At 51.4% G+C, this 27,709-nt stretch overlaps 1 protein-coding gene across 1 annotated transcript in view; it reads right to left on the bottom strand.

Moving 5' to 3' along the window:
- Positions 1-23,264, bottom strand: part of LOC140390394 (complement C2-like) — a 154,258-nt gene extending 130,994 nt beyond the window's left edge. Inside the window, exons 1-3 of the mRNA XM_072475532.1 lie at positions 23,114-23,264; positions 6,904-7,116; positions 5,742-5,924 (exon numbers count right to left, since the gene is read on the bottom strand). Coding sequence (XP_072331633.1) covers positions 5,742-5,924; positions 6,904-7,116; positions 23,114-23,168 — 451 coding nt within the window. The 5' untranslated portion in view covers positions 23,169-23,264. The remainder of the gene's footprint in view (positions 1-5,741; positions 5,925-6,903; positions 7,117-23,113) is intronic.
- Positions 23,265-27,709: the final 4,445 nt, after the last annotated feature.

Raw genomic sequence — 27,709 nt, 5'->3', positions numbered from 1 at the left:
GCCCGTTGAAGACAGAGATGTGGAAGCATTTCTCATCCCAGAGAGTTAGTGTTTGGAATCCTCTTCCACAGTGGAGGCAGGGTCATTGAATATATTCACAGTTGCGTTAGGCAGATTTTTGATCGACAAGGGAGTCAAAGGTTATGAGATGGTTACGATTTGGGTTAAGGCCGCTGGTTTGTGATGCAGAACAAGGCCGGCAACGCGGGTTCAACTTACGCGAATAGGTGCCGGAGTTGAGCGTTATCCCACCAGGATTTGCACCTTTTTGGAATTCATACCACCAAAGGGCTTTCTCGTAACCCCCTATCAATCTAATCCCTGACCCATTTTTTAAAAAAAATTTTAAGTGCCCAATTCATTTTTTCCAATTAAGGGGCAATTTAGCGTGGCCAATCCACCTACCCTGCACATCTTTGGGTTGTGGGGGTGAAACCCACGCAGACACGGGGAGAATGTGCAAACTCCACACGGACAGTGACCCAGAGCCGGGATCGAACCCGGGACCTCGGCGCCGTGAGGCAGCAGTGCTAACCACTGCGCCACCGTGCTGCCCTTCCCTGACCCATTTTATCCCATTAAGAATCGAATTGAGCGGTAATATTATTCAGAGACACAGGGATGAGATTGAGGCCCATTCAGCCCCTCAGGTCTGTTGCTGGAATACGGTGAGCAGTGTGGGACACCACACCTTAGAAACGATATGTTGGCCTTGGAGCGTTCGCATGTCGACTTTACTGGGCTGGTCCCAAGACTCCAATGTTTAAATCAAAAGGCACTAACGAAAACTAGGGGTGAATTCTGTGAAATGTAAATGTTTCAGCTGTAATTTAATCAACGGTTTCAAGATATTGACAGAGATGTGTGGACGGGGAGTAGCGTTGGCGGGGGTGCAATGAGAGGAATTAGAGACATGACAGAACTGAGAGGCTGGGAGGAGAGAGTGTGGGTAGAGTGAGGGTGGAGGGAAGTGAAGGTAGGGGAGTGAGGGTGGAGGGAAGTGAAGGTAGGGGGAGTGAGGGTGGATGGAAGTGAAGGTAGGGGAGTGAGGGTGGAGGGAAGTGAAGGTAGGGGGAGTGAGGGTGGAGGGAAGTGAAGGTAGGGGGAGTGAGGGTGGAGGGAAGTGAAGGTAGGGGGAGTGAGGGTGGAGGGAAGTGAAGGTAGGGGGAGTGAGGGTGGAGGGAAGTGAAGGTAGGGGGAATGAGGGCGGAGGGAAGTGAAGGTAGGGGGAGTGAGGGTGGAGGGAAGTGAAGGTAGGGTGAGTGAAGGTAGGGGGAGTGAGAGTGGAGGGAAGTGAAGGTAGGGGGAATGAGGGCGGAGGGAAGTGAAGGTAGGGGGAGTGAGGGTGGAGGGAAGTGAAGGTAGGGTGAGTGAAGGTAGGGGGAGTGAGAGTGGAGGGAAGTGAAGGTAGGGGGAGTGAGAGTGGAGGGAAGTGAAGGTAGGGGGAATGAGGGTGGAGGGAAGTGAAGGTAGGGGGAGTGAGGGTGGAGGGAAGTGAAGGTAGGGGGAGTGAGGGTGGAGGGAAGTGAAGGTAGGGTGAGTGAAGGTAGGGGGAGCGAGAGTGGAGGGAAGTGAAGGTAGGGGGAATGAGGGTGGAGGGAAGTGAAGGTAGGGGGAGTGAGGGTGGAGGGAAGTGAAGGTAGGGGGAGTGAGGATGGAGGGAAGTGAAGGTAGGGTGAGTGAAGGTAGGGGGATTGAGAGTGGAGGGAAGTGAAGGTAGGGGGAATGAGGGTGGAGGGAAGTGAAGGTAGGGGGAGTGAGGGTGGAGGGAAGTGAAGGTAGGGGGAGTGAGGGTGGAGGGAAGTGAAGGTAGGGGGAATGAGGGTGGAGGGAAGTGAAGGTAGGGGGAGTGAGGGTGGAGGGAAGTGAAGGTAGGGGGAGTGAGGATGGAGGCAAGTGAAGGTAGGGGGTGTGAGGGTGGAGGGAAGTGAAGGTAGGGGGAGTGAGGGTGGAGGGAAGTGAAGGTAGGGGGAGTGAGAACAGGAAAATGCAAAACGGAAAATAGGGACTGCAGAGGGAGGGGGTGGAAAGGGTGAGCGGGAAGCAGGGGGGGGTCAGAGGGGGAACGGGGGAGCAGGCGAGACAGAGGGGGAGTGGTGGGAGACAGAGGGAAAATGGGGGGTACAGAGAGGGACAGGGGGGGTAGGAGGAACAGAGGGGGATAGGGTGTTGAGGGGGGTTGAGGTGTATCAGGGGGGGACATAGGCAGAGAGGGGAGGCAGAGGGGGAACAGGGACAAGGGGAGGGTGAAAGAGGGTAGGGAAAGGTAGAATGGGAGGAAGGAGCATGTAGGGGAGGGAGCATGGATGAGCAGGAAGGGAGCGTGGGTAGGGGGGAGGGTGTGTGGAGGGGAGGATCGTTGTGGGGAGTAGCGTGGGGGGGGGAAGGGAGCGTGGGGGGAGGGAGCGTGGGGGGGGGGAAGGGAGCGTGGGGGGGGGAAGGAGCATGGGGAGAAAGGGGGCGTGGGGGGAAAGGAAGCGTGGGGGGAAAGGGAGCGTGGGGGGGAAGGGAACGTGGGGGGGAAGGGAGCTTGGGGGGGAAGGGTGCGTGGGGGAAAGGGAGCGTGGGGGGAAAGGGAGCGTGGGGGGGGAGGGAGCGTGGGGGGGAGGGAGCGTGGGGAGGAAGGGAGCGTGGGGGGAAAGGGAGCATGGGGGGGAGGGAGCGTGGGGGGGAAGGGAGCGTGGGGGGGGAGGGAGCGTGGTGGAAAGGGAGAGTGGGGGGAGGGAGCGTGGGGGGGGAGGGAGCGTGGGGAGGAATGGAGCGTGGGGGGGAAGGGAGCATGGGGGGAGGGAGCGTGGGGGGAGGGAGAGTGGGGGGGAGGGAGCGTGGGGGGTAAGGGAGCGTGGGGGGGGGAGCGTGGGGGGAAAGGGAGCGTGGGGGGAATTGGAGCGTGGGGGGAAGGGAGCGTGGGGGGAAAGGGAGCGTGGGGGAATTGGAGCATGGGGGGGAGGGAGCGTGGGGGGAAGGTAGCGTGGGGGGGAGGGAGCGGGGGGGGAAAGGGAGCGTGGGGGGAGGGAGCGCGGGGGGGGGAAGGGAGCGTGGGGGGGAAGGGAGCGTGGAGGGGAAGTGAGCGTGGGGGGGAAGGGAGCATGGGGGGGAAGGGAGCGTGGGGGGAAGGGAGCATGGGGGGGAAGGGAGTGTGGGGGGGAAGGGAGCGTGGGGGGGAAGGGAGCGTGGGGGGGAGGGAGCATGGGGGGAAGGGAGCGTGGGGGGGGAGGGAGCATGGGGGAGGGGGAGCGTGGGGGGAAGGGAGCGTGGGGGGAGGGGAGCGTGGGGGAGGGGAGCGTGGGGGAAGGGGCGTGGGGAGGAAGGGAGCGTGGGGGGGAAGGGAGCGTGGGGGGGAGGGTGCGTAGGTGGAGGGAGAGTGGGGGGGAGGGAGTGTGGGGGGGAGGGAGTGTGGGGGGAAGGGAACGTGGGGGGGGGAGAGGGAGCGTGGGGGGGAAGGGAGCGTGGAGGGGAAGGGAGCGTGGGGGGGAAAGGGAGCGTGGGGGGGAAGGGAGCATGGGGGGAAAGGGAGCCTGGGGGGGAAGGGAGCATGGGGGGGAAGGGAGTGTGGGGGGGAAGGGAGCGTGGGGGGGAAGGGAGCGTGGGGGGGAGGGAGCATGGGGGGAAGGGAGCGTGGGGCGGGAGGGAGCATGGGGGAGGGGCGCGTGGGAGGGAAGGGAGCGTGGGGGGAGGGAGCGTGGGGGAGGGGAGCGTGGGGGGGGGAGGGGCGTGGGGAGGAAGGGAGCGTGGGGGGAAGGGAGCGTGGGGGGGAGGGTGCGTGGGTGGAGGGAGAGTGGGGGGGAGGGAGCGTGGGGGGGAAGGGAGCGTGGGGGGAAAGGGAGCGTGGGGGGAGGGAGAGTGGGGGGGAAGGGAGCGTGGGGGGAAAGGGAGCGTGGGGGGGAAGGGAGCGTGGGGGGAAAGGGAGCGTGGGAGATAAGGGAGCGTGGGGGGGAGGGGATCGTGGGGGGGAAGGGAGCGTGGGGGGGAAAGGGAGCGTGGGGGGAAAGGGAGCGTGGGGGGGAAAGGGAGTGTGGGGGATAAGGGAGCGTGGGGGGGAAGGGATCGTGGGGGGGAATGGAGCGTGGGGGGAAGGGAGCGTGGGGGGGAAGGGAGCGTGGGGGAAAGGGAGCGTGGTGGGGAGGAAGCATGGGGGGGAGCATGGGGGTAAAGGGAGCGTGGGGGGGAAGGGAGCATGGGGAGGAAGGGAGCATGGGGGAGCGTGGGGGAAAGGGAGTGTGGGGGAAAGGAGCGTGGGGGGGAGGAAGCATGGGGGGGAGCATGGGGGTAAAGGGAGCGTGGGGGGGGAGCATGGGGAGGAAGGGAGCATGGGGTGAGCGTGGGGGGAAAGGGAGCGTGGGGGGAAAGGGAGCGGGGGGGAAGGGAGCGTGGGGGGAAGGGAGCGTGGGGGGTAAGGGAGCGTGGGGGAAAGGGAGCGTGGGGGGAGGGCGCATGTGGGGGGTGAATAGAGTGTGGGGGGAGAGAACGTAGGGGGAGGGAGCGTGGGGGGGAAGGAGCGTGGGGGAAAGGGAGCCTGGGGGGAAGGGAGCGTGGGGGGGAAGGGAGCGTGGGGGGTAAGGGAGCGTGGGGGAAAGGGAGCGTGGGGGGAGGGCGCATGTGGGGGGTGAATAGAGTGTGGGGGGAGAGAGCGTAGGGGAGGGAGCGTGGGGGGGGAAGGGAGCATGGGGGTGAGTGTGGGGGGAAAGGGAGCGTGGGGGGAAAGGGAGCATGGGGGGGAAGGGAGCATGGGGGGAAAGAGAGCGTCGGGGGGAAAGGGAGCGTGGGGGGAAAGGGAGCGTGGGGGGGGTAAGGGAGTGTGGGGGGGAAGGGAGCGTGGGGGGAAGGGAGCGTGGGGGGAAGGGAGCATGGGGGGTGAATAGAGTGTGGGGGGAGAGAGCGTAGGGGGAGGGAGCGTGGGGGGGAAGGGAGCGTGGGGGGAGAGAGCGTGGGGGGAGAGTGCGAGGGGGGAAGGGAGCATGGGAGGGGAGAAGGGAGCGTGGGGGTGAGGGTGCGTGTGAGGGAAGGGAGCGTGTGAGGGAAGAGAGCGTGGGGGGAAGGGAGCGTGGGGGGAAGGGAGAGTGGCGGTGAGGGAGTGTGGGGGAGGGAGCTTGGGGGGGAGGGAGCATGGGGAGGGGAGTATTGGGAGAAGGGAGCATGGGGAGGGGACCGTTGGGGGAGGGAGCGTGTGGGGGAATAGAGCGTGGGAGGGAGAGAGCATGGGGAGGGGAGAATGGGGAGGAGGGAGTATGGGGAGGAGCGAGTATGGGGAGGAGGGAGCTTGGGCGGTGGAGCGTTGGGGGGAGGGAGTTTGGGGGGGAGGGAGCCTGGGGAGGGGAGTATTGGGAGGAGAGAGCATGGGGAGGTGACCGTTGGGGGTAGGGAGCGTGTGGGGGGAGGGAGCCTGGGGGGTGGGAGTCTGGGGGGAATGAGCATGGGAGGGGAGGGAGGGAGCATTGAGGGGAGGGAGCATGGGGGAAGGGGGTCAGTGGAGAATGTGCGACGGACGAGTGGTTGGAATGGGGTGATGAGTTGTATGAGAGAGTATGTGAAGATGGAGGGGTTGGGGAGTTGGAGGAGTTTGAATGGGGGATGGAGGAAGGAACAGAGAGTGGGCCTTTTGGCAGATAGAGGTAAAGTATGAGGGTGTCGTTTCTGAAAAGAGCTTGGACTGATATTAGGAAACTTTTGTGAATGCAAAGGGTGGTAGTCATTTTGAACAATAAACAAACTCATTCATGGACTCGCCGAGGAGCACTTACATCCAGAATTACAGATGCTTATGGTCCCATTCCATCGACCATTCTTCATACAGGTCCTGCTGACTGAACCATGTAGCTCATATCCATCGTAACACTCGAATGTGACTGTGTCCCCAATGCTATAGGAAGTGTTCATCGGCCTGATCATCCCTTCTTCCAGTACAGGCGGCGGACATTGAAACTCTGGGGAAATAGCAACAGCTTAGAAGGGCTGAGTGGCCTGTCATGGACTTTGGGCTTTGAGGGAGCGAGAGGCACAGAGCAACTTCAAAAACTTCAGGTACAAGCTCGTGTGCCCCTGACCAAGGAGATCATTGAATCTCTGACGGTCAGTGCACCGAGTTCGAATCCAATCAGGGTGGAAGTGGAGGGGTTTAAATTCAGTGTCTTGAATATACCAGATTATTGGAAAAATCCAAGTTCAGCAATGTTATCAGGGGAGGAAGTCCGCCATCTGCATCCAGTCTGGCTCACATGTGACTCCAGACCCACAGCAATGTCATAGATTATCATAGAATTTACAGTGCAGAAGGAGGCCATTCAGCCCATCGAGTCTGCACCGGCCCTTGGAAAGAGCACTCTATCCAATGTCAACACCTCCACCCTATCCCCATAACCCAGTAACCCCACCCAACACTAAGGGCAATTTTGGACACTAAGGGCAATTTAGCATGGCCAATCCACCTAACATGCACATCTTTGGACTGTGGGAGGAAACCGGAGCACCCGGAGGAAACCCACGCACACATGGGGAGGATGTGCAGACTCCGCACAGACAGTGACCCAAGCCGGAATCGAACCTGGGACCCTGGAGCTGTGAAGCAATTGTGCTATCCACAATGCTACCGTGCTGTCGTTGACTCTTAGCTGGTGGGATCAGTGAAGGGTTGGGGTGCAGGGCACAGAGGAAGCAGTTCAGCCCATTTCGTCCATGCCAGATTGCCCAGCAGGTTACTCACTTGCACTCATTAAAAGGACCTGCGATGCCAGCAGTTGTGCCAGACGGTGGTGCCACCGCCACTACCACCTTCTCGAGCAATTGGGAGTTGGGGGGGGGGAACTTGGGCACTGAGAAAAAAAAATCAATGGTGTCCACGTCGCGTGGAGGGTGAAACAAAAAGAGAGATACAGCTGAAGGCAGGGAAAGAATGGACAGTCTCACCTTTGCAAATGGGCATGATGTTTCTGTGAGAGGTCCTGAACCATTCCCCACGTTTTGTGCACTTTGCACTTGACACTGGGAACGGGTAATGCGTATCAGGACACTCGAAGTTCAAGACGCTGCCCACGGCGTTGCCATCCGATTTTCTCACAGTGCCACCGATAATGCGGACACTGGAATCACAGGTTACGGGGGCTTCTTCCTCGCCAGCTCCTGCAATGAGATTCGTGAAAGTAACTCCACAAAGGGGGTGAGGGAGGTGGAAAATAGGATGGGGGGGGGGAGGTTGTATTTCTCTGCCGTACAGCACCTTGGCCTCAAAATCAATCCAGAAAAGAAACGCGATCGGCTCATGTTGAAGAAACAGGTCTCTTGGCCCCTTGTATCCATGCCGGTACCTTGTACAGCAACTCGCCTCGTGATATTCTTCTGCCTTTTCCTGGTAACCTTGCAACTAATTTCCCCTCTGCTGCTTACCCACTTCCCTCTTGAATGCCTCAATTGACCCTGCCTCCAATGCATTCTCGAGCACTGCATTTCAGATCATTAGCCACTCCCTGCGACCAAGAGGTTCCCCCTCATGTCACTCTTGTTTCTTTTGTCAATCCTCTTAAATTTGGGCCCTCTGGTTCTCTATGCATCTGGCAATGGGAACACTTTCTTCCCAACTTCTCTGTCCAGACTCCTCATGACTTTTGGACACCTCTATCACATTTCTTTTCGACGTTCTCTTCTACAGCAGGGGGTGGGGTGGGGGTGGGGGGTAGCGGGGGGGGGGGGGGGGGCAGCCACAGCCTCTCCAATCTATCCATGCATCTGAGGTTCCTCGTCCCTGGAACCAGTCTCGCGAAGGTTTTCCGCACCCTCTCCAATGCCTTGGCCACCTCCCTGAGGTGTGGTGCACTGGTCACTGTTGTGTTCTGCTTCTTCATGTAGCATAAGCTGCTTCCTTGATGTATACTCTGACAAAGGAAGGTTCAGACTTGGAGATAGGTTTAACACATTTATTGAACAGTAAACAAATCTCCTACTTGAGTTTGACTCTCCTGCTAATCTCGCTATAGTAACTCAGTCTAACTAACCAGCCTGCTCTAAGCCATGCGGTGGGTGTGATGCTTATGATCTGCCCCTGTCCTTCTCTCGAAGTGTCGCCTGTGGAAAGAGAAAGAGCATGTGTGCCCTGTCCTTATATATGTGGGTTTTGTAATGCCCCCTTGTGGTAGTATCACCTCTGGCTGTCTTGACTGTCCATTGGTCGTGACTGCACGTGACAAACAGTAAGGACCCACAAATAGCAGTTACAAAATGCTATGGTGGTGTTGGATTTTCATTTATATAGAACCATTCACATTCGCAGGATGTCCCAAAGTGCCAAGCAACTAATAAAATATTTTTGTACAGTAGCTAATTTGTACATAGAAAGATCATTGACAATTATGTGACAATGACTAGATTATCTGGTTTTTTTAAGCAGTGTTGATTGAAGGATAAATATTTGCCAGGAGCAGAGGGAATTGCGCTGTTTTTCTTCCAATAGTGTCATTGTGTATTTTGTTTTGGGTTAGGACCATATAAATTATTCCAGTCTGATGGATTAGTGAGGACCAGGAAACAAGGGTTTAAGCAGTACGTGAGTAGGAATACACTGCATGTTCGATGATTCTTGCTCACTCTGGAGCGTAGTGAGGAAGTAATCAGGAAGACAAATTGAATGTTGGCCTTTATTGCAAGATAGAGAGAGTATAAATGTCTCGCTACAGCTGTACAGCACATTGGTAAGAGCACACCTGGAGTACTGAGTACAGATTTGACCTCCATCTTTTTTTTTAAATTTAGAGTATCCAATTCTTTTTTTTCAATTAAGGGGAAATTTAGAGTGACCAATTCACCTGCCCTGCGGGTTGTGGGGGTGAGACCTTTGCAGACAGGGTGAGAATGTGCAAACCCCACACGGACAGTGACCCGGGGCCAGGATCGAATCGTGGCGTCACGGTAGCACAGTGGTTAGCACTGTTGCTTCACAGCTCTAGGGTCCCAGGTTCGGTTCCCGTCTTGGGTCACTGTCTGTGTGGAGTCTGCACGTTCTCCCTGTGTCTGCGTGGGTTTCCTCCGGGTGCTCCGGTTTCCTCCCACAAGTCCCGAAAGACGTGCTGTTAGGTGAATTGGACATTCTGGATTCTCCCTCTGTACCCAAAATGTGGCGACTAGGGGATTTTCACAGTAACTTCATTGCAGGGTTAATGTAAGCCTACTTGTAACAATAAAGATTATTATTATTATATCCTCCAAGGCTATGGGCCAAGTGCTAGGATTCATGTAGCCAGATATTTGCTGACCAGCGTTTACATGGTGGGCTGTAGGGCCTCTTTCTATGCTGTAAACATCTCTGAATCTAAAACCTTTCACTGTATAAATGTACATCATTCTTATAGTTAGTAATTGATCATCTACATAATTAAGACTTTATTAGACCTACTGAATGGCATTCAACATCGTACAACATGATGACAGTGGTGGGATTCCTGGAATGAGGGGCTTGTCTTATGAGAAAAGGTTGAGCATGTTCGCTCTATACTCACTTAGATTGGATTTTGTTTATTGTCACGTGTACCGAGGTACAGTGAAAAGTATTTTTCTGCGAGCAGCTCAACAGATCATTAAGTATATGGGAAGAAAAGGGAATAAAAGAAAATACATAATAGGGCAACACAATATATGCAATGTAACTACATAAGCACTGGCATCGGATGAAGCATACAAGGTGTAGTGTTAATGAGGTCAGTCCATAAGAGGGTCATTTAGGAGACTGGTAACAGCGGGGAAGAAGCTGTTTTTGAGTCTGTTCGTGCGTGTTCTCAGACTTCTGTATCTCCTGCCCGATGGAAGAAGTTGGAAGAGTGAGTCAGCCAGGTGGGAGGGGGTCTTTGATTATGCTGCCCGCTTTCCCCAGGCAGCGGAGAACTTACGTTTAGAGAGGAATGAGCATTGGGTCATATATGTGATTCGAGGGGGCTTGAGAGCATGAATGCTGAGAGGATGCTTCTCCTCACGGGGGGACCAGAACTGGGGTGAGAGTTTCAAAATAAGGGTCCTCCCATTTAAGATGGAGATGAGGAGGAATTTCTTCCCCAAGAAGGTCTATAGTCTTTGGAATTGTCCTCCCCAGTGAGCAGTGGAGGTTGGATTATTCAATATGTTCAAGGCTGAGTTAGACACATTTTTAATTAACACAGGAAATGAAAAATTAAATTAAATGAAAATCGCTGATTGTCACAAGTAGGCTTCAATGCCGGTACCTGTTCGGGGAGGCTTGTACGGGAAGTCTAGGAGTCTAGGGATATGAGGGAAGACAGAAATGTGAGGTGAAGGCCACAATTGGATCAGCCTTAGCAAATGTCAGAGCCTGCTCAAGGGCTCAAATAGCCTACTCCTTCTCCTATTTCTTATGTTATGAGACTCTGGAAAGCCTTGCCACCTGGTGTGGTGTGAAAGGGGGCGTGAGAGCAGCGTGAGAGCAGCTGGTTAGTCAGTTTCAGCGGGAGCATTGCGGAAGGAGGGTGCTGGGAGGTAAGTCAACCTTTAAAAGCACTTCTCTTTGCAGGGGCAGGCCAGTCGATTTCGGTGGCGTGAGAGCAGCTGGTTAGTCAGTTTCAGCGGGAGCATTGCGGAAGGAGGGTGCTGGGAGGTAAGTCAACCTTTAAAAGCACTTCTCTTGCAGGGGCAGGCCAGTCGATTTCGGTGGCGTGAGAGCAGCTGGTTAGTCAGTTTCAGCGGGAGCATTGCGGAAGGAGGGTGCTGGGAGGTAAGTCAACCTTTAAAAGCACTTCTCTTGCAGGGGCAGGCCAGTCGATTTCGGTGGCGTGAGAGCAGCTGGTTAGTCAGTTTCAGCGGGAGCATTGCGGAAGGAGGGTGCTGGGAGGTAAGTCAACCTTTAAAAGCACTTCTCTTGCAGGGGCAGGCCAGTCGATTTCGGTGGCGTGAGAGCAGCTGGTTAGTCAGTTTCAGCGGGAGCATTGCGGAAGGAGGGTGCTGGGAGGTAAGTCAACCTTTAAAAGCACTTCTCTTTGCAGGGGCAGGCTAGTCGATTTCGGTGGCGTGAGAGCAGCTGGTTAGTCAGTTTCAGCGGGAGCATTGCGGAAGGAGGGTGCTGGGAGGTAAGTCAACCTTTAAAAGCACTTCTCTTTGCAGGGGCAGGCCAGTCGATTTCGGCGGCGTGAGAGCAGCTGGTGAGTGGTGAGTCAGTTTCAGCAGGAGCTGAGACTTTTTCTCTTTTCTTTAAATTAGTTTTTTAGGCGGGATCAGGAAGTCGACCCGCGGACGTCTGGGAAGACCCTCACCAATAAATTCTGGTGAAGAGGAAACCCGAGACACTACACGTGTAGTGTCTCCCACCCGCCCTCCTCCTCTAACCTAATAATAAAACCCATTGGTCTGAGGTAAGTACCATATTTTTATTATATTATTATTATTTTTTATAAAAATTTAATTTAGTTGTTAGCCAGATCTTGGTAGAAAGTTAGAGGAATGGCAGGGAAGGGAGTACAATGTTCCTCCTGCAGGATGTTTGAGGTGAGGGATGCAGTTAGTGTCCCTGCTGATTTTACCTGCAGGAAGTGCTGCCATCTCCAGCTCCTCCAAGACCGAGTTAGGGAACTGGAGCTGGAGTTGGAAGAACTTCGGATCATTCGGGAGGCAGAAGGGGTCATAGATAGCAGCTTCAGGGAATTAGTTACACCAAAGATTGGAGATAGGTGGGTAACTGTAAGAGGGACTGGGAAAAAACAGTCAGTGCAGGGATCCCCTGCGGTCGTTCCCCTGAGAAACAAGTATACCGCTTTGGAGACTTGTGGGGGGGACGACTTACCAGGGGTAAGCCATGGGGTACGGGCCTCTGGCACGGAGTCTGTCCCTGTTGCTCAGAAGGGAAGGGGGGAGAGGAGCAGAGCATTAGTAATTGGGGACTCTATAGTCAGGGGTACAGATAGGAGATTTTGTGGGAGCGTGAGAGACTCACGTTTGGTATGTTGCCTCCCAGGTGCAAGGGTACGTGATGTCTCGGATCGTGTTTTCCGGGTCCTTAGGGGGGAGGGGGAGCAGCCCCAAGTCGTGGTCCACATTGGCACCAACGACATAGGTAGGAAAGGGGACAAGGATGTCAGGCAGGCTTTCAGGGAGCTAGGATGGAAGCTCAGAACTAGAACAAACAGAGTTGTTATCTCTGGGTTGTTGCCCGTGCCACGTGATAGTGAGATGAGGAATAGGGAGAGAGAGCATTTAAACACGTGGCTACAGGGATGGTGCAGGCGGGAGGGTTTCAGATTTTTGGATAACTGGGGCTCTTTCTGGGGAAGGTGGGACCTCTACAGACAGGATGGTCTACATCTGAACCTGAGGGGCATAAATATCCTGGGGGGGAGATTTGTTAGTGCTCTTTGGGGGGGTTTAAACTAATGCAGCAGGGGCATGGGAACCTGGATTGTAGTTTTAGGGTAAGGGAGAATGAGAGTATAGAGGTCAGGAGCACAGATTTGACGTCGCAGGAGGGGGCCAGCGTTCAGGTAGGTGGTTTGAAGTGTGTCTACTTCAATGCCAGGAGTATACGAAACAAGGTAGGGGAACTGGCAGCGTGGGTTGGTACCTGGGACTTCGATGTTGTGGCCATTTCGGAGACATGGATAGAGCAGGGACAGGAATGGATGTTGCAGGTTCCGGGGTTTAGGTGTTTTAGTAAGCTCAGAGAAGGAGGCAAAAGAGGGGGAGGTGTGGCGCTGCTAGTCAAGAGCAGTATTACGGTGGCGGAGAGGATGCTAGATGGGGACTCTTCTTCCGAGGTAGTATTGGCTGAAGTTAGAAACAGGAAAGGAGAGGTCACCCTGTTGGGAGTTTTTTATAGGCCTCCAAATAGTTCTAGGGATGTAGAGGAAAGGATGGCGAAGATGATTCTGGATATGAGCGAAAGTAACAGGGTAGTTATTATGGGAGACTTTAACTTTCCAAATATTGACTGGAAAAGATATAGTTCGAGTACAATAGATGGGTCGTTTTTTGTACAGTGTGTGCAGGAGGGTTTCCTGAAACAATATGTTGACAGGCCAACAAGAGGCGAGGCCACGTTGGATTTGGTTTTGGGTAATGAACCAGGCCAGGTGTTGGATTTGGAGGTAGGAGAGCACTTTGGGGACAGTGACCACAATTCGGTGACGTTTACGTTAATGATGGAAAGGGATAAGTATACACCGCAGGGCAAGAGTTATAGCTGGGGGAAGGGCAATTATGATGCCATTAGACGTGACTTGGGGGGGATAAGGTGGAGAAGTAGGCTGCAAGTGTTGGGCACACTGGATAAGTGGGGCTTGTTCAAGGATCAGCTACTGCGTGTTCTTGATAAGTATGTACCGGTCAGACAGGGAGGAAGGCGTCGAGCGAGGGAACCGTGGTTTACCAGGGAAGTGGAATCTCTTGTTAAGAGGAAGAAGGAGGCCTATGTGAAGATGAAGTGTGAAGTTTCGGTTGGGGCGATGGATAGTTACAAGGTAGCGAGGAAGGATCTAAAGAGAGAGCTAAGACAAGCAAGGAGGGGACATGAGAAGTATTTGGCAGGAAGGATCAAGGAAAACCCAAAAGCTTTCTATAGGTATGTCAGGAATAAGCGAATGACTAGGGAAAGAGTAGGACCAGTCAAGGACAGGGATGGGAAATTGTGTGTGGAGTCTGAAGAGATAGGCGAGATACTAAATGAATATTTTTCGTCAGTATTCACTCAGGAAAAAGATAATGTTGTGGAGGAGAATGCTGAGTCCCAGGCTAATAGAATAGATGGCATTGAGGTACGTAGGGAAGAGGTGTTGGCAATTCTGGACAGGCTGAAAATAGATAAGTCCCCGGGACCTGATGGGATTTATCCTAGGATTCTATGGGAGGCCAGGGAAGAGATTGCTGGACCTTTGGCTTTGATTTTTATGTCATCATTGGCTACAGGAATAGTGCCAGAGGACTGGAGGACAGCAAATGTGGTCCCTTTGTTCAAAAAGGGGAGCAGAGACAACCCCGGCAACTATAGACCGGTGAGCCTCACGTCTGTAGTGGGTAAAGTCTTGGAGGGGATTATAAGGGACAAGATTTATAATCATCTAGATAGGAATGATATGATCAGGGATAGTCAGCATGGCTTTGTGAAGGGTAGGTCATGCCTCACAAACCTTATTGAGTTCTTTGAGAAGGTGACTGAACAGGTAGACGAGGGTAGAGCAGTTGATGTGGTGTATATGGATTTCAGCAAAGCGTTTGATAAGGTTCCCCACGGTAGGCTATTGCAAAAAATACGAGGGATTTAGGTGTCCATGTACATAGATCCCTGAAAGTTGCCACCCAGGTTGATAGGGTTGTGAAGAAGGCCTATGGAGTGTTGGCCTTTATTGGTAGAGGGATTGAGTTCCGGAGTCGAGAGGTCATGTTGCAGCTGTACAGAACTCTGGTCCGGCCGCATTTGGAGTATTGCGTACAGTTCTGGTCACCGCATTATAGGAAGGACGTGGAGGCTTTGGAGCGGGTGCAGAGGAGATTTACCAGGATGTTGCCTGGTATGGAGGGAAAATCTTACGAGGAAAGGCTGATGGACTTGAGGTTGTTTTCGTTGGAGAGAAGAAGGTTAAGAGGAGACTTAATAGAGGCATACAAAATGATCAGGGGGTTGGATAGGGTGGACAGTGAGAGCCTTCTCCCGCGGATGGATATGGCTGGCACGAGGGGACATAACTTTAAACTGAGGGGTAATAGATATAGGACAGAGGTCAGAGGTAGGTTCTTTACGCAAAGAGTAGTGAGGCCGTGGAATGCCCTACCTGCTACAGTAGTGAACTCGCCAACATTGAGGGCATTTAAAAGTTTATTGGATAAACATATGGATGATAATGGCATAGTGTAGGTTAGATGGCTTTTGTTTCGGTGCAACATCGTGGGCCGAAGGGCCTGTACTGCGCTGTATTGTTCTATGTTCTATGTTCTATGAAAGAAAGGGAGGGAGGCATTGAAAGGGAGGGGTGGGAGAGAAAGGGAGGGTGGGAGAGAAAGGGAAAGAAAGGGAGGGAGAGAAAGGGAGGGGGTGGGAGAGAAAGGGAGTGGGAGTGGGAGAGAAAGGGAGTGGGAGTGGGAGAGAAAGGGAGGGTGAGAGAGAAAGAGAGGGTGGCAGAGAAAGGGAGGGTGGCAGAGAAAGGGAGGAGAGAAAGGGAGGGTGGGAGAGAAAGGGAGGGTGGGAGAGAAAGGGAGGGTGGGAGAGAAAGGAAGGATAACTGACAGAAATATATATATTCATATATATACATACACACACAAAGTATCTTGAATTCCTTGGGAGCTACTCTAAGTGTGACTGTCCTGTTGTACTTCCTAGCACCAACTGCCGAGTGTCTCACGTCATGTGACCAAGGTCTGCCGCCACCAGCTGGTTGGAGGTCGCATTACTAACTATGTGCAATATTATTCACCAACATATCACCACATCCTCCTTCTTTTGGAGATGTCAACATTTATATACAGAAACAGTATTTGTGAGATACAGAAACATCATTTGTATTGATAATCACAAATGCATGAAGGTTTTAAACATTTGTTGTTATAAGTTCTGTCTTCTTCTGGTGCTGGTGTTGCTGCTCTTTCTACATTTGCTGGTGCGGATTCGGCATTGCTCACTGGTTCTGCTGTGTGTTTCGTGTCTTCATCAGATTTGGTATTGCACCCCAGCTCCTCCACTGGATTCAGCACGAAGGGCTGTTGCACTTTTAGTAATGCCCTTCGGTTCCTTCGCAGGACTGAACCATCCACAGTGATGACCACAAACGACTGTGGAGCTAGCTGTTGCACAACCTTGGTCTGTTTAAGCCATCCATTTCCGTTGGCATCCTTGATTCTGACAGTGTCCCCTGACTGCAATGGCTGGGGTTTCCTAGTAACCCTGTCATAAACCTCTTTCTGCCTCCTTTTTTGAAGAAGCAATTTTCTCTGTAGGCGTCGATTTACGGGGGGGGGGGGCCACCTTGGAAGGTACAGTCGTGCGTAGCTGCCGGTTCTTGAGTAGCTGTGCAGGCGACGAGTGGCATTGAGTGATAGCTAAGAAGTGCCAAGTAGATATCCTCCCAGCTCTCAATGGTCTTCTTTAGCAGCTGCTTCACAAGATTTACAGCCTTTTCCTTCTTCCTGTTCGACTGTGGACATAGGGGGCTAGCGGTGATGTGCCTGAAGTCATAGTGATGGGCAAATTCAGTCCATTCATGATTTTTGAAACACGGCCCATTGTCTGACATTATGATGGATGGTATACCATATCGGGCAAAGATCGCTTTGGCATGTTGTATGACACACTGAGCAGTTGAGTTCGCCAACTGTGCAACTCCTGGATAGTTTGAGAAAGAATCAATGACTACCAGGTAGTCTCGCCCATTGAAAACGGAACAAATCCATGTCCACTTTCTGTCACGGACTTGCAATGCTGTCCACCCACCTGCATAGGTTCTTTGGTCTGCCTGCAGCGAAATTTCTGACACGGATCACACTGGTCGACCATAGCTGTAATATCCTGGGTGGTGCCTGGGCAGTAGATTGTCTCCAAACTGCGCTTGCATTTCTCAATGCCCATGTGCCCCTCATTTTTTTATTTTAAATATATTTATCAAAGTTTTTAACACAATTTTTCTCCCTTACAAACAATAACCCCCCCCTCCCCCACCCCTAACAAAAAAAAAGAAATGAGAAATTGCGCGGAGCAAGATATATACATGGCAAAATAGTATATTTACATAGCTTTGTACACTGGCTGTCTCCCGTACGTGCCAGTTTCCCCGACTCTTCATGTTATCTCTTGCTCATCCACCCCCCCAAGCAGCTCCCCCCCCCCCCCCACCCCCCAGGTTGCTGACCGACCTTCCTCTAACGCTCCGCGAGATAGTCTAGGAACGGTTGCCACCGCCTGTAGAACCCCTGCGCAGACCCTCTCAAGGCGAACTCAATCCTCTCCAGCTTTATGAACCCAGCCATATCGTTTATCCAGGCCTCCACGCTGGGGGGGCTTCGCCTCCTTCCACATTAGCAAGATCCTTCGCCGGGCTACTAGGGACGCAAAGGCCTCTTTCGCCTCCTGCACTCCTGGTTCGTCCACTACTCCGAATATTGCTAGCCCCCAGCTTGGCTTGACCCGGACTTTCACCACCTGAGATATTGCTCCCGCCACTCCTCTCCAGAACCCCTCCAGTGCCGGGCATGACCAAAACATATGGACATGGTTCGCCGGGCTCCCTGAGCACCTTCCACATCTGTCCTCTACCCCAAAGAACCTGCTCAACCTCGCCCCCGTCAAGTGAGCTCTGTGAACCACCTTAAATTGTATCAGGCTGAGCCTGGCATACGAGGAGGAGGACTTAACCCTACCCAGGACATCAGCCCACAGTTCTTCCTCGATCTCCTCCCCCAGTTCCTCTTCCCATTTACCCTTCAACTCTTCTACCAGCGCTTCCCCCTCTTCTTTCATCACCTGGTGTATTGCCGACACCTTGCCCTCCCCGACCCATGCGCCCGAGATCACCCTGTCTTGAATTTCTTGTGCCGGGAGCAATGGGAATTCCCTGACCTGTCGCCTCACAAAAGCCCTCACCTGCATATATCTAAAGGCATTTCCCGGGGGTAACTCAAACTTCTCCTCCAGTGCCCCTAGGCTCGCAAACGTTCCGTCAATGAACCGGTCCCCCATTCTTCTGATCCCCGCCCGATGCCAGCTCTGGAACCCCCGTCCATCTTCCCCGGGGCAAACCGATGGTTACCCCTGATCGGGAACCACACCGATGCTCCCATTGCACCTAAGAATATGATGGTGTCCACCCAGATTTGGCACTTGGTCTGATTAAGTTTGAGGCCATTATTTCTTCCCCTTGCAGAACTTGCAGCAGCCTTTCATCATGGTCTTCATGTGTGGACCCCCGGATGATGATATCATCAACATAGACATGGACGCCTGGTAATTCTTCTACTACGTGCTCCGATGGAAAATTTCAGACGTCGAAATTATGCCTAACGGCATTCCCAGGAAGCAGTAGCGCCCAAAGGGTATGTTGAACGTACACAACCTGGTGCTCGCATTGTCGAGCTTCAGCTGCCGAAGCATCGCGACGCGTCCAGCTTGCTGAAACGCGTCACTCCAGCCATTTTGCAAGCTATCACTTTCCTCGTCGGGATCGGGTAAGGCTCCCTTTCGGTTGAGATCCTTGGGGTCCTTACAGATCCTCAGGCCACCATTCCTCTTTATTGCACACACCATGGGGTTAAGCCAGTCGCTGGGCTCCTCGATGCGTCTGATGACTCCCAGAGCCATCATTCTTTGAAGCTCGGCGGCCTTCAGCTTGTCCTTCAGCGGAGCAGGCACACGTCAGGGTGCATGCACCTTTAGCTGGATACAATATGTGAATGACAGAGTGCCAAATCTTTGAAGCACCTCCGGATAGTCCTTCACGGTGGACTCAACAGAGATATATCGGCAGGGTGCCATGCTGTCTGCCATGTACACCCGCTTGACCAGCCCAAGCTACTCACAGGCTGCCACTCCAATGAACGATTCGCGCTCCATCTCTACGATGGAGAACATTATCCTGCGCGTTCTGTCCTTGACCGTGACTTCGAGTTCACATGCTCCTAAGGTCATGATCTGATGACCGATGTAACCCTTCAGGAGTACCGCTCGTGGGGCCATTGTAGGCTTGACTTTCAGGCATTCCACCGCTGACAGTGGGATCAGATTGGCCCTTGCTCCCGTGTCGAGCTCACAGTTGATTGGCGTGCCATTAATCAGTTGCGGGATTGTCCATCTGTCCTCTATGGTCCCTCATTCGCCTCACTGTGGCTTCAGATTGTGAGAGAACATTTTTTGCTTTGGCCAGTCGAGCCCTTTGTGTCCCTTTCTGAGATCATGCGCACATCAGCCCGATCTTCGATGCATTTATCCACACTCATCGATTCTGTCCACTCAACCATCGGAAGTATGATGTATTGCCTCGCTATATGATACACATCCTGTCACACTCAAAGATCAAAGAACAAAGAAATGTACAGCACAGGAACAGGCCCTTCGGCCCTCCAAGCCCGTGCCGACCATGCTGCCCGACTAATCTACAATCTCCTACACTTCCTGGGTCCGTATCCTTCTATTCCCATCCTAATCATGTATTTGTCAAGATGCCCTTTAAATGTCACTATCGTCCCTGCTTCCACCACCTCCTCCGGTAGCGAGTTCCAGGCACCCACTACCCTCTGTGTAAAAAACTTGCCTCGTACATCTACTTTAAACCTTACCCCTCTCACCTTAAACCTATGCCCCCTAGTAATTGACCCCTCTACCCTGGGGAAAAGCCTCTGACTATCCACTCTGTCTATGCCCCTCATAATTTTGTAGACCTCTATCAGGTCGCCTCTCAACCTCCGTCGTTCCAGTGAGAACAAACCGAGTTTATTCAACCGCTCCTCATAGCTAATGCCCTCCATACCAGGCAACATTCTGGTAAATCTCTTCTGCACCCTCTCTAAAGCCTCCACATCCTTCTGGTAGTGTGGCGACCAGAATTGAACACTATACTCCAAGTGTGGCCTAACTAAGGTTCTATACAGCTGCAACATGACTTGCCAATTCTTATACTCAATGCCCTGGCCAATGAAGGCAAGCATGCGTATGCCTTCTTGACTACCTTCTCCACCTGTGTTGCCCCTTTCAGTGACTTGTGGACCTGTACACCGAGATCTCTCTGACTTTCAATACTCTTGAGGATTCTACCATTCACTGTATATTCCCTACCTGCATTAGACCTTCCAAAATGCATTATCTCACATTTGTCCGGATTAAACTCCATCTGCCATCTCTTCGCCCAAGTCTCCAAACAATCTAAATCCTGCTGTATCCTCTGACAGTCCCTATCGCTATCCACAATTCCACCAACCTTTGTGTCGTCTGCAATCTTACTAATCAGACCAGTTACATTTTCCTCCAAATCATTTATATATACTACAAACAGCAAAGGTCCCAACACTGATCCCTGCGGAACACCACTGGTCACAGCCCTCCAATTAGAAAAGCACCCTTCCATTGCTACTCTCTGCCTTCTATGACCTAGCCAGTTCTGTATCCACCTTGCCAGCTCACCCCTGATCCTGTGTGACTTCACCTTTTGTACTAGTCTACCATGAGGGACCTTGTCAAAGGCCTTACTGAAGTCCATATAGACAACATCCACTGCCCTACCTGCATCAATCATCTTTGTGACCTCCTCGAAAAACTCTATCAAGTTAGTGATAACTCATAACAAACTTTTCCAAGTGCAGGACATTGCTCTGGAAAATGTCTGTTGCTGCACTTCTGGCACAAAATGGCGGATCTGGTTGGCCGCCCAAATGGGCTCTCGCATCGAGACTACATGTCGTGAGGCCGCGTAATGGTGCACTCAAAATGGCCACCCGCACAGAGACAATATTTAATTTTAACGGTGCCACAGTGCTTTTAAAATGGCCGCCCGCACTGACAGCACATTTCTTTTTCGACTGCATCACAATGCTTATGGTGCCAGTGTCTTCTTTGAGATTAGCACCAACATTTTTTATACTGAGACTACTGATCTGCTGTGCAGCCACCTCACTCGCCTGGCAGATCTTGATGGCTTTTTTGAGTGTGAGGTTGTCTTCATGCAATAATCTTTCATGGAGCCCATTATTTGACCTGTCAAATACTATTTGGTCCCTGATAAGTGACGACTGCAGATGATCAAAATTGCAAGATTGGCCTTCAACCTCAAACCTGTCGCAAAACTGTCAAGCGATTCATTAGCCTTTTTTGGTGCACATACAAAATAGGTATCTTTGAAATGTTTTGTTCCTTTTCAGAGGGCAGTGCCGATCGAAGTGATTTATCATCTCATCGTATCTCCTGCTTTCCTCTTCACTATCAGAAGTGAAGGTATTGTAGATAGCGATCGCTTGAGGACCTGCTGCCGTGAGCAGCAATGCAATGTGCCTCTCATCAAGCTGTGCCTGGAGGCCAAGGGCTAAGACATAAAGTCCACACTGCTGTTTGAAGACGCGCCAGTTTTTGTCTACATTACCTGAGGCTTGAAGCTGGTGGGGTTCCTTTAAACCTTCTATCTCGAGCTTCACCGTCATTCACTGTGTTGAGTTGCAATTAGATGTAGTTCATCAGGTCAGTTGAAGAATCTTCCTTTTGTTTCGTTCTTCGGCCGGTTTTACTTAGTCTTTTCTGCTGTTACCTTTAAGTGTTCAACACGCCTGGTACCATGTTGTGTTCTGTGGTGCCACCGTTCATAAGGATACACACAGAACATACATGTGTTCAATTAACACAATGATTTTTTGTCAAACACGTGGAAGGATAACTAATAGAAATATATATATATATATACATATGTAAAGTTACTTGAATTCCTTCGGAGCTATTTAAATGTGACTGTCCTGTTGTACATCCTATCACCAACTGACGAGTGTCCAATGTCACGCGACCAAGGTCTGACGCCACCAGCTGGTTGGAGATTGCATTACTAACTATGGACAATACTATTCATCAGCACATCACCACAGGTGGGAGGATAGTGGGTGAGTGAGAGGGAGGGAGAGGATGGTGGGAGAGAATCATGAGGGAGGGAGAATGGTGGATGGGTGGGAGAGAATGGTAGGTGGGTGGGAGGGAGGAAGAAAATGATGGGAGGGAATGGTGGGAGGGAGGGAGAGAATGGTGGGAGAGAATGGTAGGAGGGAGAGAATGGTGCGAGGAAGGGAGGGAGATAATGGTGGAAGAGAGAGAATAGTGGGAGGAAGGGAGGGAGAGAATGGTAAGAGGTAGAGAATGGTGGGAGGGAGGAAGGGAATGGTGGGATGGAGGGGGAAAAAGAGAGGGGCGAGTGGGGTCTTAGAAGGAGGAGGAGAGCGGAGTGTTGGAGTGGGAGCAGAAGGGGAAAATGGAGAAGAGAGGGGGAGAGAGACCGAGGGGGAGAGATGGAGGGAAAGAGGGAATAGCACTGAGTACAGAGGGGATAAAGTGAGACGAGAGAGGGGGGGAAAATAAGGAAAGAGAGTGAGAGGAGGGGGAGTGAGGAATGGGGAAAGAGGTAGGAAGGGGAGGGAGGAGATAGTGAGAGGTTTGGGGACAAGTGGGAAGGTGAGGGTGAGAAAGGGGGTACAGAGTGAAAGACTGAATGGGAGGTGTAGGGGACAGGGAGAGAGCGAGAGAATGAGCGAGGGGGTGTAGAGGAAGGAGAGAGGGGACAGAAGGATTTGAGGGGGAGGAAATTTTGAAATTGCCCCTTTTTTTGCACGGAGATATTGATGTGACCAGTTTCTTCGAAATAGCTCAGACATTGGGCAAAGGAACTTCTGACGATTTCGGCAACAGACTTCTCTCAGCTGACTTATTATCATGTTCTCTTTAGTTCAATGCACAGCACTGTCGCCTCAAAGTCAAAAGGTCCTGAGTTCAACTCCCCCCCCCCCTCCCCCCCACCAGAGACTTGAGCCATAATCTAGGCTGACACTAGGAGTGCGGTATGGAGGAGTGCTACACTGTCAGAGGTGTTGTCTTTCAGGTGAGATATTAAACCCTCTCAGGTGGACTTAAAAGATCTCATGGCGCTATTCAGTTTCCTGACACTTAATCCTCAACAGTGGACATGGTCATTTACCTTATTTTCTGCTTCCTCTGCACATGTTGACTACCTTACAACAGAGAACACTTTCCGGGGCAGCACGTGGCACTGTGGTTAGCACTGCTGCCTACGGTGCTGAGGACCTGGTTCGAATCCCAGCCCTGGGTCACTGTCCGTATGGAGTTTGCACATTCTTCCCGTGTCTGCGTGGGTCTCACCCCCACAACCCAAAGATGTGCAGGTAAGGTGGATTGGCCACGCTAAAATGTCGCTTAATTGGAAAAATGAAATAATTGTGTACTCTAAATGTATTTCTTAAAAACAGAGAACACTTCCCAAAGGGTTGCCTGTGGTCATAAAATGCGCGAGATCAATGCAAAAATCTTGTTAAGGGATAGCGATAGTGTTAAGATTGAATAAGGCCACGGCCAATCAATTCCAAAGATAGCTGGCCACCTTCAGCGCGGCGCAGATTCAGGAAAAGGCGGCCCTCAAATTGCCAATCGTGGCCAGATTTTATGCAAAGCCTCACTTACCTTGAACACCCATCAGGAAAGCAAGGTAGAGGATGAAGAACACAAAAGGCTTCATTGCTGAACTCCGGAGAGAAGAAAAGTGCCCACTGGCTTCTCTCGGTGGTACGTGACACTGATCCTTGACTGTGAGGACAGGGGCTATTGAACTTTTAGGTTGTTCATTAACTGCAGGATAAACAAGGAGTCAGAAACAAACCTGGAGATGTTGTGCCCTTTGTTGTGGATGTGTTTCAGAACTGAAGGAAAGTTCATACATTATCCTTCCACATAATACCCCCTCCTGCAGAGGATTTCTCTGCAGGTTTCCCATAAAATGATTAGTTTAAGAATATGCAGTTTGACATCTGTTGATTAATGAGGCAAATCTCTTCCAGTGCATGGACCCTATGTCCACAAAGTAAAAAAAAATAACAAGTTACGGGAAAGTGCATAATTTCCCAAACACTGATTGCACAAGGCGAGCTATGGATGCCAATTATGTTTTTTTGCTCATTTCCAGGAATAGGCATTACTAGCAACACTGCCATTCATTGCCCATTCCTGAGCACCCCGAGAAAGTGGCACCGAGTGCCTGGTTCGACCCTTTCAGAGGGGCAGTTAAGAGTCAACCCACATATAGGTCTGGAGTCACGTAGACCAGACTGGGTAAGAATGGCAGAAACACTTCCCTGAAGGATATTACTAAAATAAAAGGATTTTTACAACATTCTGGTGTCACCACTGCCATTGCTGAGACCAGTCCTTCATTCCAGATTTTTAGTGAATTAATCTCCAACTGCAAAGATGCGACTGTGAACTCACAATTCCAACTCATTACTGCCGACTTCTTGAGCGCTAACTAGTGTCAGAACTACAGTCCTATGATATTGGGCTTACAATGGTGAACCTCATGTCACAAACACCTTACAGTACAACCTCTTCCTCTATTACACCATTACAGTGCCAGGAACCCGGATTCTATTCCAGCCTTGGGTGACTGTGTCAGGTTTGCAAGTTCTCCAGTGTCTGTGTGGATTTCCTCCGGGTGCTCCAGTTTCCGCCCAAAGATATGCAGGTTAGGTGCATAGTCCATGCTAAATTGCCCCTCAATGTAGAAAGACGCGCAGTTTAGGTGGCGTTATGGGGTTACGGGGATAGGGCGGGGAAGTGGGCCTAGGTAGGATGCTCTTTTGGTGTAGATTCGATGGGTCGAGTGGCCTCCTCCTGCAATGTAGGAATTCTATGATTACAACCTTCCCCTCCATTCCAATCTCTCTTTTACAACTTTTCTTCTGTTACCACAGTCCCTCCCACTCATTGCATCTCTCTCTATGAAGTGATTTCAGTATTGAATGAATATGAAATGGTCAGGTTAAGGGTAAGTCATATCCGACTAATCAAGTTCAATTTGAGGGATCAGTAATAAGGTAGGTACAAACAAGGAGCAGTAGTCAGCCTTTCAGCCCCTCGATCCTGCTCCGTCATTTAATAAGATTGTGGCTCATCTTACAGCAACTTCAAATCTGCATCCCGCCTAACCCAGATAACCTATCACCCCCCCCCCCCCCCCCCACGAATCCATCCACATCTGCATTAAAAATATTTGGATTCTACATTTTTTTTTAAAAATTGCCTCATAGCAAGAGATTATCTCCATTTTAAATGGGCGATCCTTTATTTTTAAACAGTGACCCAAGTTCTAGATTCTCCCACAAGGGGAAACATCCTCTCCACTTCCACCCAGTCAATACCCCACAGGATCTTAAAGGTTATAATCAAGTCATCACTTGCTCTTCTAAACTCCAGTAGAAACGAGCCTAGCTTGTCCCTTTCCTCAAAGGCCAACCCACCCATTCCAGATATTAGTCTGGTAAACCTTCTCTGAACTGCTTTCAATAGTGAGGGAATTGATGCCTATGTATGTTGGCCAAGTGGACTTGCAGAGGGGATTCAACATCTTCCTACTCAAGGATCATCCTGGAAAATTATAGGACATGGAATTGGAGATAGAGTGAGATTAACGGGCAGATTGACAGGATGTAGCAAATGGTCTTCCCAGAAGCTGTTCTGGGGCACAAACCCGTTGCCATATGACAAGACTTGGATGAAGAGTTGGGAGTTGGACCATAGAACTGGTACAGCACAGAGGGAGGCAATTCTGCCCATAACTGTGCCAACCCTCTGCAAGCGTGGTATTCCCCTGCCTTTTACTGCAATTCTTTTTGTTGGACACTAATGCATTTCTTTTGAGCACTCTGATTGAATCTACATTACCCCCGCCCCCCACCAAGACATTTTTCCTTTTCTCTCAAAAAAAAATTGGTGTCCTATTTCTTGACCCTTTCACCAACGGGACGTTTACCCTATCTGCTCTGTCCAGAGGCCTCATGATTATAAACACCTTCATCAAATCTCTCAGCATTCTCTTCTCCAAAAAAAACAGCTTCGCTATCTTCATTCATTTGACCAGATTCTGAACTGGACGAGCCATTTAACTATTGTGGCCATGATCAATGCATGGTGATACGAGGATACGAGGGGGGGGGTGCTCCTTCAGATTGATGGGCCGAATGGCCTCCTTCTGCACTATAGAGGTTCTATGGAAAGAGCTGATCAGAGGCTAGGAATGCTGAGGAGAGTAATTCAGCTCTCGACTCGCCAAAGCCGGTCCACCATCTACAAGGCACAACTTTGGAGAGTGATGGAATGCTCCCCACTTGCCTGGGTGAGAGCAGCTCCAACACTCAAGAAAACCAACTCCATCCAGGATAAAGCAGCCCCACTTGATTGGTGTCCCATCCACAAGCATTCAGTTGCTCCACCACCAACGCACAGCAGCAGCTGTGTGTACCATCTATAAGATGTAGCAGGAACTCACTGCAACGCCTTAGGCAGCACCTTCCAAACCCATGGCCACTACCATTGAGAATAACAAGGGCAGCAGTTATCTGGGAACACCACCAACTCGACTTGGAAATATATTGGCCATTCCTTCACTGTCACAGGCTCAAAATCCTGAACCCCCTCCTGAACAGTACTGTGGTTATACCTACACATGGGACAGCGGTGGTTCAAAAAGGTAGCTCACCACCACCTTCTCAAGGGCAACTGGGGGTGGTCAATATATCAGCAATTGCATCCTTTGGCAATTACATTGCGAAAGATAGGTGATGATCACTGACTCAGCCTCAAAGGGGATAAATGGGCACAGCTGGAACAGTTGGGGGTGGGGAAGCAGGAATTTACTATGCTGAGCTGGTCTGAGAATAAATTACCAAAGGAAAAAGACAAGTTTCAGATTTATTCCTTCACCATAGACTATCATTGGAATTAACAGAGATGGGCAATAAATGCTGGCCTAGCCAGCGATGTCCTCATCCTGTAACGAGCCTTATCAATCTTTTCTCCACCCTCTCCAAAGGCTCCATATCTGTTCAAAAGTGTGATGAGCCCAATTTGGACACAACACTCCCGTTGTTGTAAATCGCGATGTGCAGATGACAGCAAAATTGGAAGGGAGAGCAAGTCGTGCACATGGAGGTAAGGGACGACTCGAATCGCAGGCGGATGACCTGTGGGCAAAACAAGTCCAGCGCAATTCATCATGTGGTCACCTGCCTCTGAAGGCAAAGAAAAATCCACGCAGTGAGAAATCGCGGAGAAAAGGGGATGGCAATTCTGGGGTCCAGTAAGCAAATCATTCAAAACCACCGGGTAGGTATGAAAAAAAAATCCCCAAACTAAAAGAGGCGAATGGATGGCCTGCATCGCTGGAGGGCAGGAATGCAAAGAGGAGGAAATGATATTTCAGTTTGTACAGAGCCTTGGTCAGATATCTACACTTTGTTTTCTTTTTCATTCGCTCGTGGGATGTGGCAGTCACTGGCAAGGTCAGCATTTACTCCCCCCCCCCCCCGCTAAAGGGTGAAAAGCAGTGGAGGTCCAAGGAAACTTGGAAGTGCAGGTACGCACATGATTAAACTGTCACAAACTCTCACAGCTGATCACTAAAAATCCTACATAGAGCGGCCTTTATATAGAGAGTATCATACAGAACACAGGGGGAGGGGGGGATCACACTTCAGCTGGACAAAGCCCTGGATCATCCACACTTGGAACACTGAGCAGTTCAGAGCACCTCACCAGAAGAAGGATATGACTACCTTGAAGGGAGGGCAAGATATCTTTACCAGAATATATCTGGACTTGGAAGGCTGAGTTACAAGCGAGGGTTGTATTCCCTGGAATTTAGAAGGTGAAGGGTGATTTCGGCTAGGTATTCAAGATATGAAAAGGAGCAGGGTGGGGGTGGAAAGAAACTCTTTCTGCTGGCTGGGGGAGTCTGAAGAGTTTGTAATGGCACGTAAAGAGGCCCTGTGGCTCACCGTATCTGTGCCAGCCCTCAAGCACCTATCGGTTCTAATCCAGCCCCGTAGCCGCAAATGCTGTGGCATTTCAACTGCTCATCTAAATGCTTCTTAAATGTTGTGAGGGTTGCCGCCTTTTCAGGCAGCGAGTTCCATTTTCCCACCACCCTCTGGGTGAAAAAGCTTTCCCTCAAATCTCCTTTAAATCTCCCGTCTGGAACTAGGGAGCAGTCCAAAAAAAATAGTGAAG

The sequence above is a fragment of the Scyliorhinus torazame genome, chromosome 14 (assembly GCF_047496885.1).
Source record: "Scyliorhinus torazame isolate Kashiwa2021f chromosome 14, sScyTor2.1, whole genome shotgun sequence".
Classification (NCBI taxonomy): domain Eukaryota; kingdom Metazoa; phylum Chordata; class Chondrichthyes; order Carcharhiniformes; family Scyliorhinidae; genus Scyliorhinus; species Scyliorhinus torazame.
The sequence above is the reverse complement of the archived record's forward strand: the minus strand, read 5'-3'. Positions and strand labels throughout refer to the sequence as shown.